The 17950-nt window shown below is 32.8% G+C and overlaps 1 protein-coding gene across 1 annotated transcript; it reads left to right on the forward strand.

Annotated features, from left to right (window-relative positions):
• Positions 1-9682: 9682 nt before the first annotated feature.
• LOC145580022 (pro-cathepsin H-like) lies at positions 9683-16418 on the forward strand. The gene is made up of 8 exons (XM_081637338.1): positions 9683-9944; positions 10058-10179; positions 11930-12045; positions 12457-12530; positions 12604-12868; positions 14027-14158; positions 15171-15306; positions 16072-16418. Exons 1-8 carry the CDS (start codon positions 9730-9732, stop codon positions 16110-16112), a joined length of 1101 nt encoding a protein of 366 aa, XP_081493464.1. The 5' UTR covers positions 9683-9729; the 3' UTR covers positions 16113-16418.
• Positions 16419-17950: the final 1532 nt, after the last annotated feature.

Raw genomic sequence — 17950 nt, forward strand, 5'->3', positions numbered from 1 at the left:
TTTTATATTTTCGAATTGAATATACACCCCTAAGTTTGAAAATTCTTATATGCACTCGAATATACCTATAATTAGATATACCTGATAATACTTTTTAGCTCATTTAATAATTTGTTTGCTCATTTCAAAATCTTTAAATGAGAAAAAAAAATAATAATATGAGCATACATCATCCTTTGGTGCATCGTTGTAGAGATGGTGCATTTGGGTGCATGTAAGAATCTTTTTTTCTATGGGCAAGAAATTAGGGTAATATGTAAAATTGAGAATTTTCTTATAATTAAGATTGAAATAAAAAATTATAGATAATTTAGTAGATATATAGTCTAATGATAAGAGAAATAGTCATACTTTGATACTTTCATTGATCTTTTTATGCGTTGTTTAAGGAAGCTTTAGTTATTTAGTACTTTCTTAGATTTAGATATGTAAACTCCAAAAATAGGGCTTGTGGTACACGAATACCTCGAGTCCTCGAAGTCAATATGCGTTTGTTTTTATCATGCCTTTTCTTTTTCACTTCCATCGTGCTCACTATTCTTCCCTAATCTCTAGCACATCATCATAGTTATAGGTGCAATATTTAAGTCAATTTTATTAGTTATCAACACTTTATCAACACTTTATAGGTCCAATTTCTCTCTTTACTAAATTTTTCTTTGATTTTAAACTTTCCAATGGACTTTTACAGGATTCAAATTCTAAGAAGGGAAAGAGTAAGGTGGGTTCAAGTTCTAACTGGGAAGCTCCAAGAGATGGATACTTCAAGATTAACACGGATGGAGCTTGGCTAAATTCTGCTGTTTCTTCTGGTGGTGGGGTAATTAGGAGATCGGATGGAACTTGGTATGTTGGGTTCTCTTGCAAATATGACTCGATTTCTCCATTTTTGGCTGAACTCTATGCTTTGAATGATGGTCTGTCAATTGCGGAGGACTTGAGGTTAAAGAAAGTAATTGTTGAAACGGATGCAAAAGCTCTTCGCAACATGCTTCTGGCAACTGGGCCAAATCCTCACCATGAGTTAGCAGCAGCAATCTGCGATGTGGCTGCTGTTCTGAGAAGCTTCGAAGTAGCTGTGATTACTCATGTCCCTCGTGAAAAGAACGAGCTTGCTCACCGTCTTGCTATCTTTGGAAGAGAAATGGCTGTTGGGTACAAGACCCATTACCTTGTTCCTGATTGCGTCTCAGATTTATATGAAGTGGAGAAGGATCAAGTGCGCACTGCTTCATCATCCAACCAGCAAAACTGATGATCAGGGGCTCTTTGCTTTGGATTTCTGTAGTTTTTTGGGGTACTAGTTATGAATGTGGTACACTTTTGGGAATGTAAATGATGTATATATTCAACTCCAAGGGAGTTTAGTTGATAATGGGGGGAATGTTAATGTTAATCATCTAATCTTTTGTAGTAGCATCAGCTTCCAATGTGATAACACTATGATGTATTATGTAAATACTAAGGCTCTAGCCTTTTAATCTAATATATCTCCTCCTTTTGTTAAAAAAAAATATATTGCCATTTACGCAACTTTAGTTCTGTTATAACTAAACCCCCTTTTCGCTCCCGTCATATGACCTTACTCTATTATGGCTGAAGCCAATTCTTCGCTAATGACGACTAATAAAGTACGTTGCTTCATTATCTCTTGAAAGTAGAATTTCAAGGATGGAGTTTAAGTAAGATAGAAACTCTATTACATCCTCTCATAACTCGTCATATACATAAACCATCCCTACTTCAACTAAACAACCCCCTTTTCTCTTCTTTCATACAACATTTCTCTACAATCGCTACATCTAACTCTTCGTTACGTTAGCTAAAAAAAGTATGCTATTTCATAATCGCATAAAAGCATAATCTTACAAAATACGGGTAACGTAAGATCGCCATAAAATCCCTGATTCCAAATAACCCAATCAAAATCCCCTCTCAATACTTTCCAAACCAACACGAGGATTTCTAAACCTCTACCTACTTGATACCACTTTGGTCTCTACCAAGTGGGGACCAAGTGTACTTTTACCGACAATTTTGTCTTTAGTGGTTTGGTTCTGGTTTTAACGTGGATGGTATACCAACAATAACCAAGTTAAGCTTAGATGGTATTCTTCTTTGATACCTACGAACTCTTAGATGGTATTATTATTGATACTATCTAACACCTCTTTTAATACCAACGTACACCTTACTGGTACTTACAAAATATGATATCAACTAATGTTTACTTGTTTCTTGATTAATGACTTTTAACGGTACTAGTTATCACGACTCTACTACTTATACATCAACATAATAAGTTATTTTAACAGTTTAATAGCCCACCATGCTTCGCAATAATTATTATTTAACTAGAGAGTTTTGACCAATACCTGAACTTAGTCGACAATGGAATCTCCGGCGTTCTGAGCTTCCGGCTTTACCAAGGTAGCTAACCCCAACCCTGTCTTCCTTGGATCAGGCTCAGCACAGATCTATTTCGTTTCCTACCTTAGACCGTAATATCTAATTAAACAATCCTTACTGTGTTTATGATGGAACTTTTTAAACAGAAAGATAACTCATTTGATATATAAGGTTCAAGGGGATAACGTTCCCTTCTTGAACTAAACTTTTATTTAATTTGAAAAGATTACAACACTCATATATTACAACACACACACACAAACTGAAAGCTTAAACAGACATAAGCTGAACTAGAGTTTTCTCTACTTTAAGAGAGATGGAGAACTAATCTGTCTCTTAAGGTGAGTATTTTTCTCTAGAGGACTCTCTATTATTTTCAGAGTAATTCTCTAGCTAACTCTTCCAACTCTGCCCTCACTTCTTGATCTAAGCCCCTTTATATAGGGATACAAAGTCACATAGGATTCCTCTCAAGCAATTCTACACCATTACTTTTTACAGAGATATTTTGAAACAGAAACCATTAGTAAAACGTGGCTACAGTGAAGATTCCTTGCATTATTGCTGGTGTGGGCTCAAGCCTTTATAATTTCATCCATCATTATTTCTTGTAGGCCTCCCTCACTATCTTTGCTGTCTTCATACATAGGATTCTCTCTGCAAAGGTCTGCAACACATTTGGCTGCATATTCCTCATCCCAACTCATGAATGCTTCAAACAGATACTCATGGCCTTCAAATGACAGAAACTTTCCACTTTCGATATCTTCTAAATATTTGTAGATTGACTCGGTGTTGTTTATGCCATCTACTAAATACTCTTTCATCTCGTTTGGCGCCACAATTGTAGTGTTACCAATATGAAACATGACAAGAGGAATTCCTTTCCTTTTTATAAAATCATTAAGATATTGTGAAATGTAGAAAAATCCCAGTGCTCTGGCTTCAGTTGGATTTCTAACAGTCTTCTGACGAATTAGTATGGGATCTTTGCAACACCTTATTCTTCCAAACATTATCAAGTAATGCGGTGGACTAACTTTTCCTTCCTTAACTTCGATATTAGCACATTGCACCTTTACACTTAGCTGAACCTCATCCTTTTTGTCATCACAATATTTTCGAACCCTGTTGAATGCATACTGTTGGAACTTCGTGAGTCTTGGAAAGAAAGAGTCATTGAGAGTAGGGAATTCATAGAAATCGTGTACCATCCCATAATCCCAAGCCTTGTAATGTATATTAATGAATGGAGCATTCTTATCAAGAGGATATGGATAGAGTCGCACTGATGCAACTTTAGAGTTTTTGGGAAACTCTATCCTATCTCCCCATAGATCTCGAACATCAAAGAATTTACTGGACCTCGTGACCACCAACTCGTACCATGTCCTAAAATCGTTATCTCTTATTTTATTTAATATTATATTTCGTACATCAGGAATGAGCTGAAATAACATAATTGTTATTTCGAACATCAATAACCTCTGGACTGCCCGATGGCAACCCTTAATTAAACCATCTCGTGAACGTTGTTTTGCTGATATGATTAAGCCTTGCATTAAGGCCCAACTGGAGGGTGAAACCCGCTCCATTGCCTTTTCGGTCTCATCAATGAGAGTTTTCCTCTCTACATCCATCTTTTGAAGTTGTTATGCAGGAGGTTTTTGTGTAGTCTTGAGCTTCTTGGACGACATTGGCTAATTCTCTGGTTAAGCTGTCTGCCAAAGAATTCTTTGTTCCCTGTATTTGTTCAATAGTAAAAGAGAATTGGTTAAGCCATAATTGCCAACGCAGGAGTCTCCCTTGCGCTTGCATATTAGACAAATTCTTTTTAACAAAACCAAGTATGCCTTTGCAATCTGTTCTTATTAAGAACTGTTTAGGGGCTAAGAAGATTAAGAACTTCTCAATCCCTCTAATAACTGCAAGGATTTCCTTTTGCATTGTAGGATAATTTAACTCAGCTTTATTAAAACTTCCACTGCTATATCTGCAAAGTTTTTCTCCTACTTTTATTTTTAACACAGCGCTCCAGTGCTCATTACTAGCATCTGTTTCAAGGATTAAATCATCTTCACTGGTAGGTAGTGTTAGTACAGGAAGATCTTTACACATAGCTTTTAAATTTTGAACAATTTTAGAATCACAATCCTTCCAGCTCCAAGTTAATTCTTTCTTGAGTTTTTGTTGTAATGGTTTTCTTAATAGAGCAAGATTTTCTATGAAATCAGAAGCATTGGTTAAGCATCCAAGAAATCTTTCTAGTTGTTTTCTATCTTCAATTTTATCTGGAAATTTTTCAATCTTTTCTAGGATATGTTTTTGCAATATTATTTGTCCTGCTTTAATTTCTAATCCTAGAAACTCAATTTCTTGTTTAGCATATACACATTTATCTTTTCCAAGGATTATTCCATGTTCAGCACATTTTTGAGTTACAACTTTAAGATCATTCTTATGCTGTTCTAAGTCCTTTGAGAAGATTAAAATATCATCTATGTAAACCAAACAACAATGATTAAGTTCTCTAAAAATATTATCCATTCTTCTCTGAAATATTTGTGGAGCATTTTTTAATCCAAAAGGCATGACTAACCATTCATAATGCCCTTGAGGGGCACTAAATGCAGTTAATGGAATGCTTTCCTCTTCCATTTTAATTTGCCAATAACCGCTCTTACAATCCATTTTAGAAAACCATGTGGCTCCTTGTATTCTATTAAATAACACAGTTTTATTAGGAATATAGTAGCCATCAAAAACAGTATTGTCATTTAATTGCTTATAATTGATGACCATTCTAGCCTTACCTCGTTTTTCTTCTGCATAGTTTCTAACCATGAACGCTGGACTGTTATGAGGACTCTTGCTATTCCTAATTAACTTTTTATTCAATAATTCTTTTATTTGCTCATTGAATTCTAATATATCTTGGTAGGTATAAACCATTTGTCTTACTCTGATAATCTTATTAGGGTTTGTTAGAGTTATCTTAGCAAATGCTTTATCCTTTTCCCAATGTTCCAAAGGATTTGTTGAATATAATTTTTCACATAACTTTTCTTGTTGCTTATTAATTTGTTCTATTAATGATGATTCACACTCAGAAATTCTAAGTGCAACCTCTCGTTGTGTAGGTGTAACCCTATCACCACGCTGGCTGCGTGTAAATTCCATAGTCTGATGGGTATAAGCCTTTGATATTTTCTGTATAGGGACAGAATGACCATTAATAGTAAAGATTATCTGATCAATTGTTTGAGTGCATGGGGAGTATAACCTTTGAAAGTTATTTCCTATTATCATATCATGACTTGGCTGATCAGTTGCCCATAAAATAGGAATAACACATCGAACTTCTCCAATTTCTATTTTTAAATCTTCAATTATCTCCGTATGCATCATGACACTATTATTAGCAATTCTAACTTGCATAGGATTTTTAGCCTTTTTCCATAAGAATTCTGGAAATAATGATCTTTTTCCAAAACATGTAGAGCAACCACATCAATATACGCACATAATTTATATTTATTATAATCCTCAATGCATATATCAATTGGAATGTAAATGCTATTAGGATTAGTACTGGTTACTTCATTACAAGCTTCCATTTGCATATTAACTTCATCTTCATATACTGGTTCACTCACAGTTTTAGTCTTATATCCAATTACTTTTCTTTTATCAATAGGATTATTTAGATCTTCATTTAACTCAAAACTAGAACATGATCCCATATCAATGCTATGCCTTACAGGTTGTTTTAAAGCCTTTTTATTCTCATATTTTTCATTTAGTTTCTTTAGTAGAACTAATATTTCTTCTTCATCTTCTTCTGGCTTCTCATCACACCGCTTTTTCAATTTTATAATCGTTGAGTTTTGTCTACTTAGACTTGGCGTTCTAAGACTCATATTTCTCTGTATCTTAGGTTTTATAGCTACTCCAATATGAAGTAACCCTGATTCATCAATTAACATTTTATTTGATCTATTACTAACTGCAGGATTCATAAAGAATTCTTCCCACGTTTTTTCAATTTCGATTTCGTTAGGATTTACTTTTATAGGTGTAATTTTCTTCTTAGGGCCTCCTCCTTGCTCATACTTCTGAGCATCGACTATTTGTTTCTTAAAAGATGAGTCTATAGTGTTTACCAACTTGTAAACCACCTTCCATCTTAATTGTATGGGTCGTGTTCCAATATGCATTTTTACTCCTTCTGTTAGTAGTTTGATAGCTAAAAACTTAGCCGCAAATGAATCTTCTAAGCTCACATAATATCTAGGTTCACATATGTAGCTTACCGTTCCTTGACTTAAATTACATGTGATACCACTAATTATTTGATCATAAAATTCTTTATGTCTAATATCACAAATAAAACTTAAGCACTTAACATCTTTGCCAAAGTCTTGTAAAGGAGTTATGTATACTTGTACCGCACCAATACAAATATAACTATAATTTCCTTTTTCTTTATGTTTTTTAATACTTTTCCAGTTTATGATATTAATTTCAGCTGCTTTTTGTTCATAATCTTCGATTACTATACTTCCTTCCATTTCTTCACATACATATTTAGTTCTTGTTGTAAAGAAAGAAGTTTTAAATATTTTATCCTTAGTAATCTGAGGAAAATTCCAGCTTTCTTTGTTTTTCTGGTCTAGGTCATTATCTTCAAATGAATATTCAGCTCTTTTTAGTTGGCCTATAGTCATTTTGCTTTTATCCTCATCATTGTCATCTGATTATGAGTTTTCTACTTCTTCTCCTTCCATCATATTATTTATTTCTTCGTAATTTTCATCTTCAAACTCACTGTCTTCAGGTTCTTCATTATACTCATTTTCTTCTTCTATTATTTCTACTATTCCTTTATTATTACTTAAAGCCAATTCTAATGCCTCGTCTTCTGGTATCTCTATGTAATCCCAACTACCTAAGGCTTCCATTAATTTATGATTAGCTTTCTTACATTCATTAGCATAATGTCCTAGTTCTCCACAAGACCAACACTTGCATGTTTTCTTTTTATCAGGACAATATGTTGCTTTTCTGAAAAACCTACTTGGTTTTCTATATTTATGTTTATAGTACTTCTTTTTATAAGTTTCTCCTCTTGATCTGTCAAATTTATTTTTCTTATAATTCCTTCTCTTATTATAGTTTTTTCTTTTACATCCATAGTTATTTGGGAAATCCCAACAAGTGAGAAATTGTCTATTCATTTGTTGAGTTCCTGCAACCTCTCTACATTTCTTTTCAATCCATTTTCTTAAAAAAGCAATTCTGTTTCCTAGGGCATCCCTAGCTAAAAATTTTTCTTTCCATTCTTGTTATTTTTCACTAATTTCTTCATTAAGGGGACTTGGTAATTTATCATAGAACATTCCAAGATTTGTTTCATTTTCGCCAATTTTATAATAATATGTTTCAAATTCCATAATGTAACTTTCAACATATTTCATATTACAGATGGACAAATTACTTAACTTTCTTTGATATTCTATTCATTTTTCATTAGGATCTGCTCTTGGACCAATGAATTCTAACTCAATGTATTGACATAACTGCCTAAACATTCTAGTAGGAGATTCACTAGCTCTTAATGTAGCTTTGACTTCTTCATCTATACCATCGTACCAATCTTCTACACAGCCATAAAAACTATGTTCGATATAATTTAAGAAATTTTCTGAAGTCCAGTCAGTGTTTAGGTTGAGTACACTACTCATACTCTTTTTCCACTGATCTAAAACATTTTGTCTATCTCTTACTCCGTCTAACTTAAGCTTATATCCAGTTTGACTTATGTGTTCAAGAGTTACTTCTTCTTGTTTAGGAATTTGGTTTGGCATAACCTTAACACTAAACCGGGTAGTTTTTCCTGGTATGTATCTTGGTCGTGTGCAACTTCCTTCTCCTTGATATCTAGGTCTTTGGATAACATTGTTTAAGTTAATGTTTTCATCAATAATTTCTTCTCCCACATCATTATTATCCATTACTCTTTTACCTAGTTTATTTTCAATCTTTTGTTGGACTACTTCTATGGGTAGAAAGTCCAGATCATTTAACTTTATTAATCCCATTTGTTGATATAGGTCTTCTTCTAAAGTAACATAATTATTTTCTTTTATAGAAGAAATCCCTTTTTTAGAAATTAAATTCATGATTTCGTTAAGCTTATTAGGGTCTTCTTCCTTATCGAATAAGACTTGTAATTCTTCAAGCGTTTTCTCCTGAAGATGATGGCTCATTTTTAGTTTCTTGGTTCTTTTCTTGAATACTAATAGGTCTTTTAGGGAGTGATACAGTAAACTTCTTATTTTTATCTAGATTTTGAAAAGGATATTTATATTTATATGGAACAATCTTTTCCTTACTAGGTGATAGCTCTTTGTTAAACTGATGTCTAACCTCGTTTGTTAAAGCAAGTTGTACTTGTTTAACTTGTTCTTTTAGCTCACTTAAATTTTTATTAATCTCTGATATTTCTGTTAATAGCTTATGCTCACTGCTCATGCAACGACAATGTACGCTACCAACTTCTACTTTAAGCTCACCAATTTGATCTACAATATAATTAAGGACTGGGCCAAGATTATTAGAATTTTCTGGAATATGATAGTAATGCTTAAAATCAGGCTTTTTACACTCAGTAGAAGGTCTAGTATTCTCTAGTTTTACTTATTAATTACAACCTAATTTTGGCTTAATAGTATGGCTCTGATACCAATCGAACGCAGCTAGATACCAACAAATTTTAATTAGGATCCCTACTATAAAGCTACTTATACCAACAATAATGTTTGTTTAATATGATACCAACCGCAGTACTATGATGATACCAACACGTTGTAGGATGGTATTTTGATATTACTCAGGATGGGATTGTCTATATATATATCGTTGGTACTCACAGATAAGGTACTTTTTTTTTTTTTTGTCTTTTTATTAAATTACGAAAATGACCTTACTAGAGACCACCTTGATCTCTACCTACTTGAGACCAAGAATTCCTCAACCAACACCATGACACAATATCAGCTACCATCACCATCTTGCTCACATCAGTATCTATGTCACCTTAACAGATCATTATTTCCCCCATAATATAGGATAATAAAAAATCCAGAATCTTTTAAATTATCTAAACCCATTTTTAAAAATACCATTTTTCTCAAAAAAATAAAAAAATAATTTTCTAAAAAACAAAACCCAATAATTGCCGTTTTCCAACCCCTTTAAATTTCAACCCCCATTTCATATCATTTCATCTCATCTCATTTTTTCTTCTCAAAAACAACAATGGCTGCTTCTGCTTCTGCTCCAACTTTCTCTCTCCTACTACTGGTAGCAGCAGCTATAATCTCCTGCTTCGCAACCACAACCTTATCATCGACCTTCACTGATGAAAATCCCATCAGATTAGTATCAGACGGTTTACAAGACATTGAATCTTCCATTTTCTCACTCCTCGGAAACAGTCGTCATGCTCTCTCCTTCGCTCGATTCATTCACAGGTTAATTTCTTTTTTCTTTTTTTTTTTTATTTTTTAAAATTTTTTTGGGGATTGATTAATTGATTGTTTGAACTTTGAAGTGGAAATTTTGATGAATTTTTGGGTTTTTTTAGGCATGGGAAGAGGTATGAGACCGCTCATGAGATGTTGACTAGATTTGAAATTTATCGGGAGAATTTGAAGTTGATTAGATCGTCTAATAAGAAGGCGCTTTCATACAAACTTCATGTTAATCGTAAGTTCATAATTTACATTTTTTTGGTGTTATTATTTTAAATGTCTTTGTGTTTTCTTATGTTTGGAAATTTTGGTTAATTCAATCTGAATTATTTTATTTTTATGGTCGGAATGAGTCACGAGGGCAATATAATATGAAAATTTTGAATTATGTATTATGAAGTATTATTTTTGTTGATAATATGTGGATAGTTTAGTTGATTAAAGTATCAAGTTTGGAAGTACCAATGACAAATACGAATCTTGTCACCACCTGTTGTGGGTGTACACATTCTTACACTGTATGAGAGTAACTTATGTTATAACTAGATATAAATCTGCATCCAACAATAAAATATGTTATCAATTTGGTTTTTTTCCATAACCTTTTCTTAATTTAATTTAGCTTATTTTGTCAATACAAATTTGGGCTTATTGTTCAAGTGTTTTGAAGTAATTTCCCTTTTATTTATGTTTTTATTGAAGAGGTTGTCATAATTAAGCATTTGAGCATGTGTTCCTTGTGGGTTTGCTAGACTTAAAATCGACTCATGTCAACACAAATCTTTAAGCATAATTCAACGCTAAGTTGGGATGAGTTTCTTAATATACTATCATCTATTGTCTAACATGATATTTTAGTACCTATTAAGGAATCTATCATATTGATCTGTTAAAAATGTCGTTATACATTTAGGCCGTGTTTTCCTTAGCTGACCTTGTCTGAACTTATTAAAACTTCTTGTTGTGAATTGAACTTGAGTAACCTTGTAAGAACTTATTGTGTAGCTGAAGACATTGTTATTTCACCTTAAAAAAACTTTGCTCATACAAAAATTAAGTTTAGTCATTTAATAAGTTCATAGAAATATAGGTTTAGTCTTTTTAATTTTAATAAGTCTGAATAAGCTCATTTAAAGATTACCAAGTTCAATTACCAACTAAAAGTTAGTTGAGATAAGGGCTATATACATTGACAAGTTTTCTATTAAAGTAAAACAGCGTTGGACTCTTCTCTTCAGCTTATGTTTTCTGAACTGTAGTGATTTTTGTTGAATTGAACTGATTTAAACGTCATTACATGCAACATTAGATTAAAAAGGTATGTTAAAGCTCAAGGTGCGGTTAGGTTAGTAAGGTAGGGATCCTAAAGCCTGTGCTCCTAGCGCAAACGTATGGTATGTGCCTCACTGAATAAGAGCTAAAATACTTGGTGTAACAAAGGCAGTTGGACTCATTAAGTGCACCACTGCACCTCCCAACACTTCTTTGAAATTGTCTCGCATATCCCAATAAAAGCAGTTGAGTCCTATTGCCTTGGGCTTTAGTGCTGAGGTGCACTTTATTATATGTTGGGCGTATTTTAGTTTCATAGCACAAAGTTCTTATAGTTTTTTACATTGTGATGCATATGAACTTCACCAACCCTTGTGCCTCTTAATTCTTAAATAAATTGCCAAATAAATGAGAATGCCATAATGGTTTAGATGAGTTCTTGAACCCCCTTATTATTTATTTATTTATTATTATATGCTTCTGTCTTTTAAACATCACATCATAGTTAACAGTAAAATTAAAGGCACTAGATTCTGGAACATTCCTCGTGTTTATATATGGAAATGTGCACACGTTGTAAAATGTTTGGTTGATATTGATAGTTGTCAAAACCCTTACCAAGAGAAAGAGTCCTCTAACTATCTATTATATTTGCAACATCGAACATCCATCTGTTAAATTGACAAACTGTTGACCGCCATTTCTATACCCAGAATTTGCTGATTGGACGTGGGAAGAGTTTCAAAGGCATAGATTGGGAGCAGCTCAAAATTGCTCTGCCACCCTCAAGGGAAGTCACAAGTTGACTCGTGCTGTTGCTCCTCCATCGGTATACTCTCTTGACCTATTCCCAATATTCCCAATAATATACTTTTATTTTTGTTTTGTTGTCTGTAATTACCATTTTAGCAAGATTCATTGGATTACGCTATTATCATAACGCCTCTCACAAAATTCATTTATTATGAAGTTTTTAACCTTTCACCTTTGAAGCTAATGGGCTTGATGCACACAATTTGGCCTCTACCAAACTGCTAGTGGATTGTTTTCAAGTGGTTCACTTATTATTTTAATTTCATATCTTTCATTTTGTAAGAATGAAGTCTCTGTATTTTATTCCCTTGGGGTGTATTCATATTAGAAACGATATTGTAATCCCACCATTGTTGGTCTGTTCTGAGGAAACTGATATGCTTTTAATTAGAATCTCATGTCAGTTCAATACCTTTTTATTTTGCAGCAAGATTGGAGAGCTAAGGGCATTGTTAGCCCAGTCAAAAACCAAGGCCACTGTGGATCTTGCTGGACATTCAGGTCCGCTTATCTTTATATATGTATGTTTATATGTTATTCATATCATGTATACTAACTTTATTTGTTGTCTCAGTACTACTGGAGCTTTGGAGGCAGCTTATGCTCAGGCATTTGGGAAGAATATCTCATTATCCGAGCAACAGCTTGTTGATTGTGCTGGTGCATTTAACAATTTCGGTTGCAATGGCGGTTTGCCTTCACAGGCATTTGAATATATCAAGTACAATGGGGGTCTGGATACTGAAGAGGCTTATCCATACACAGGAAAGGATGGTGAATGTAAATTCTCAGCCCAAAATGTTGGTGTCCAAGTCCATGGTTCCGTCAATATCACCCTCGTAAGTCACTTACAATCTTGGCTGTCATTGCATTATGACTATTGATTATTACAAATAATTGAGTGACACTAAAATTAAAATCATATTCATAAATAATCATATAATCTTGGTTCCCTCAAAAGGAAAAAAAAATAAAAAATCATATTTTCTCGGAGGTTCAAACAGGATCAACGAGATGTGTTTTTCTGCCTTTTTATTAGCCTTACTACCATATTATAGCATTGACTGAGTTTTTTATTTTTTATCTTTTATTATTTTTATTTTTATTATTTACTTTTTTTTCTTTAACTATTAATTATTTTCAATAGTGCTGATTTGGTAACTCATGACCCCATGTTACTGGAAGTCTTCATTTTATTGGAACTATCCATATCAGGATTCTCAACAACAGTAAAGTTTAAAAACAAAGATATGAATTCCTAAGCTGCACTGGTGAAGTATACAAAGCAAGAGGTGACCTTAAATTATCTGAATATGCTCACAAGTGGGTTGAGATGAAAATGTGATTTGAACTAGTAACAAGTCTCTGGAAATGCCTATGCATATATTTATGCAAACAAATACGAGTACATGAAAGATGCATGCAATAGTTGTTAATACTTTTTGTGTGTGTTTTATTTGTATTTGATGTGCCCAATTCTACTACCGTCTATTTGTGGCATACATATTTTCTATCTTGCCCCCCTTTCAACCCAATCTCTCTTTACTTTATCAACCTTTTTCGTTACACCCACCCACCTTATTATCACACCTTTCTTTACTTTATTTTCCTTTTTTCTTACACCCACTCAACTTTACTAGAAACTAAAGTTTGCAATATCTTCAGATGAAAATGGAGGGATTATTAGCTGAAGTTAATTGCAATATCCAAGTTTTGCACCATGGCAATTAGCATGTAAACACTTGGATATGTATCCTTACCTGTCACAGGTAGCTGCAAGCCTGCAATCTAATTCTTTAGCTGAGTCTCGAGAAGTCGAGAGGCATATTTTGAAGTCTTATTATGTCAAAGCAAATGCAGAGTTTTTACTATAGTTGTTTTCTAAATTATGAAACTTTATAGGCTTAACTGCTTTAGTACGAAAGCTATTCCATAATTCATATTGGTTAAAATATATATAGGTGGACATTGTTTAACGGTTTATTTGGCATGTGTAGGGAGCTGAAGATGAACTCAAGGATGCCGTGGCATTCGTCCGTCCTGTGAGTGTCGCATTTGAGGTTGTTGATGGATTCAGGTTCTATAAGGAGGGAGTTTACACCAGTACAACTTGTGGCAGTGCTCCCATGGTAAGTTTTAAGATCAATGCTTAACCCCAGGGTGTAGGCCGTCATAATTTATGAGATACATACACTAAATTTTGGATTATGCTCAAATTTTTTTGGGTACTGTAAAAAAACAAAGTTCCTTTTTGGGTAAATAGGTAGTTCTGCATGTCATTAACCTACAATCAATCATTGATTGTGAAATACTGAAAGTTACTTTCACTATTTCTTTCTATTCTACTCTCATCATATCCCGGTGCCGCCTGATAAAAAATTATAAAACATATGAATTCTTTGTGTTGGTGAAAATTAAAAGATCTTCCTCTAGAAAGTAGTAAATATTAAAAAACAGAACTAGTTATTGATCCGGGCGGGTTATTATAAATTTATTGCTTTAATCGAACTATATATATTTTGGCTTGTTTGTCACTGACAGCTTAAGTGGTGGTTTTTTTATTTATTTTTTACTTTTTTATTTTTTATTTTTTTATTTAAAGATGATAGCTTAAATAGTTTGTTGTTTATATGAGCTGATTTAACTATAAGAATAATTTTTTGCATTAATAAATATAGGGTTAATGATAAATCAAATCTGTTGTGAAAAAAAAAATTGATAAAAAATAGAAATTTCTTACAAATTTATTATTGTGCAATTATTAAGGAGTTATATTCCAAGGGAAACTTAAATAGGGTGTATGTTATGCATATGAATATTTTTCAACTAAACAGTAATACATAGAGGTTAATGCATGGAGTTTTTCAATCATTAATGGACTAGTATGATGTGGCGTTACATCATATGCCAAATGGCAAAATTGGTGACACATGGCAAAATTGCATGTCTTGTCATGAGTTTTAATAATGTATATATGAATGAATGTAAGAAAGAAAGCTACAAGGAAAGAACAAAATTGACATAGAATATCCAATTCATATGTTACAAAAAATTTACATTTTTTTTTTTTTTTTGATGTATTTGATGCTTCGCATCAAATTTTCTCTTAATGATTCACTCATCTACTTGTCTGCTTGGCAGGATGTGAACCATGCTGTTCTTGCTGTTGGATATGGGGTGGAAGATGGGGTCCCATACTGGATTATCAAGAATTCATGGGGAGAAGATTGGGGTGACAATGGATACTTTAAGATGGAGATGGGCAAAAACATGTGTGGTAAGTTAAGCTGACCTTGACTTTTGTGAAATATTCTATACTCATAGTCATACTATAAAATTTCTCGTCCTAAATTTTGGCTATCATGGGTGACGTGCGTAATACTTCATAGTGTGTTTGGATGAAGGAACTTGAGAGATGGAGAAGGGAGGGAGAGCGGAGATTGGTGTTCCCTTATTTGGATATGATATCAGGATAGGGAAGGGAATCTGACGGATTTCTTTCCCTTCCGCCTTTATTAGATTTGAAGGGAAAGGAAGTATACTGATACCTCCCACTTCCAAGTAGTATGATTTTGCAATTCTAGTGGGAGAAGGGGTGGGAAAGAGAGAGAAGGGGAAGGGAGGTTAGGATTATGCTCCAGTTCCACGGGAAGGAGGCCTAGAAAAGATAAGGTTGTTCCAGATGACTGGGAGCCTCTGAGGTCAGCTGAACAGGCTGACAAAAGGCGGAACCGGGTAGGGTGAACTATATAGAATCAAGTAATATAAATAAAGAAGTCCAGGATTCTTTCAAGTGAAATTCATACTTGTTGAAAGTGAGGACCCGGGCCGCTTTAACCAGGTTACCTAAAGGACACTAGTCTCCAGTGCAGATGAATCACTCCAATTCTTTCCTGCCCTATACTATCTTGCTCTCCTCTCCACCCACTTCTCTCCATACCCCCTTGTTCTAATACACTGTAAAGTTTGAATTTCATATTGAGTTTCTAGTACCCTCGTTATTTGAACTTGACTGGGATTGACTTCCTTTAACATGTTACAGGTGTTGCTACATGTGCATCATATCCTGTTGTATCAGCATGAAGCTCTTTAAAAAAAGCATGAAGAATGATTCCAAATTGTGGTATCTTTTGGTTTCAAAGTTCGTGGACGGTGCTACAACCAGATTGCTTATACATAGCTGATGATGTTAGGCTTTGTTGCTTGTAACTCATTTTCATCTCCTTTCAAGCAACTCTGTATAAAATATTTATAACTCTGATATAAGAAGATTAAGAACTCTCCAAAGGCATACATAGAATAGTGGGATGTACCAAATTGGCGAGTCTCAAAAAAGTGTGTTGTATCTGTTCAGAGTTGGTAATAATAAAATTAAGCTCGTTGATACAAGGTTATTAAGTAGTTAAGGTAACCTATAATTAATTAATTACTAGCTTAAGCCCCGTGCCATGCACGGAAAGTCCAATTTTTTTTTTTAAAGAAAGTAAATAAATTTAACAAATAAAATTTGATAAAACATACCCATCAAATATGTAGAAATTATATAGTCATAATCTATATTAAAAGGCAAAGCAAAAGATTAATATACAATATCATTAATTAGATTAAAAAAATTACAGGGTGGTCAGTGTTATAAAGGTTACACCGCACACAAAACATGCTTAAAGATTTATGTCATGTTTATTTTAAAGTAATTTCATTAATTTCAATTAAATGAATCAATTTTATTATAAAGTATATTACTTTTTTGGCAAAATCTAATAATAATCAGGTGAAAGTAATTTCGTTAGTATCAATTATATAAATCAATTAAAAAGACTTGGACTAAGATTTTAGGTAAAATGTGTTTGAAAGAATTAAAAATATCAAATAAAAAGGAAAATATTTATTACAAAGATAATATAAAAGATTTGAAAGAATATTATTATAATTGTATTATACAAATATTCTAAAATCTTTTTTGCTAAAAAGGAAGGGGAATTTTGGAGGGAAGAAACAGCACCACGATATGACACGTGTCACCTTCGGTGACTGTTTTAGTATTAAGTTATTGATTACTTTTTATTAATGTGGCAATTAAGATTTAAAATGAAATATTTAGCTATTGAAATTATTTTTGATATTCCATTTGTTAATGTAATTTAGTAGCTAAATATTTCATTTAAAATCTTAATTTCCCACTCTTTGATAATTTCCCACCTTGTTCACTTTATCTTATTTTTGCTGAAATGAAATTATTTTTATTGAATTGAAATTATTTTTACTAAACAAAAATTAATTTTACTAAACTGAATTTATTTTTAGTGGACTGAAATTATATTTATTGATGAACTTAAATTAATTTTACGGATTTTTTTTTTTTAAGGTGAAGTGAACAGGGCAATACTTATTTATGGTCTTCTGCCAATTGACCAACCCCTTATTAGGGTGTTGATATTGCCAAGGAAAAAAAAAAAACACTTCATAGGCTAAATTATCTAGTATCTACCATTGCCTATAATACATCGTAAGTCTTGTATGGACTCGGTCTACAATAAATTATTGTAGACCCAAAATTTAATACTCTAAAATAATATAGTCACATTCTAAATGATATAATCACTTTTTTAGATGATATAATTATATTGTTGTGAGTCATATTTTGAATGATATATATAATTGTATTTTAAACAATTTAGTGAGATGATTAATTATCTTTTGGAAAAATTGTTATTATTAATCTCAACTTTAGGCCATTTACTTTAATTAACCTCAACTATCGATTATTATTCTTGAATAATCCCAATTTTAGGGGGGCATTTTCTTTCATTAGGCCCAAATCGGTCAACAAAAGTCAATGACCTGTTATACCAGGTTATTGGACACGCATCAACCCATGATTTGTCCAAAAAAAAAAAAATCGAAAGTGAAAAAAAAATTAA

Source organism: Chenopodium album, chromosome 14, assembly GCF_948465745.1.
Source record: "Chenopodium album chromosome 14, dcCheAlbu1.1, whole genome shotgun sequence".
NCBI lineage: Eukaryota > Viridiplantae > Streptophyta > Magnoliopsida > Caryophyllales > Amaranthaceae > Chenopodium > Chenopodium album.

What these genes read in the sequence shown, in the direction of transcription:
- LOC145580022 (XM_081637338.1), top strand. Translation starts at nt 9,730, where the DNA reads ATGGCTGCTTCTGCTTCTGCTCCAACTTTCTCTCTCCTACTACTGGTA. An exon ending in GGATCTTGCTGGACATTCAG is followed by an intron (nt 12,531 to 12,603) that starts GTCCGCTTATCT and finishes TTGTTGTCTCAG; the next exon opens with TACTACTGGAGCTTTGGAGG. An exon ending in GTTCCGTCAATATCACCCTC is followed by an intron (nt 12,869 to 14,026) that starts GTAAGTCACTTA and finishes TGGCATGTGTAG; the next exon opens with GGAGCTGAAGATGAACTCAA.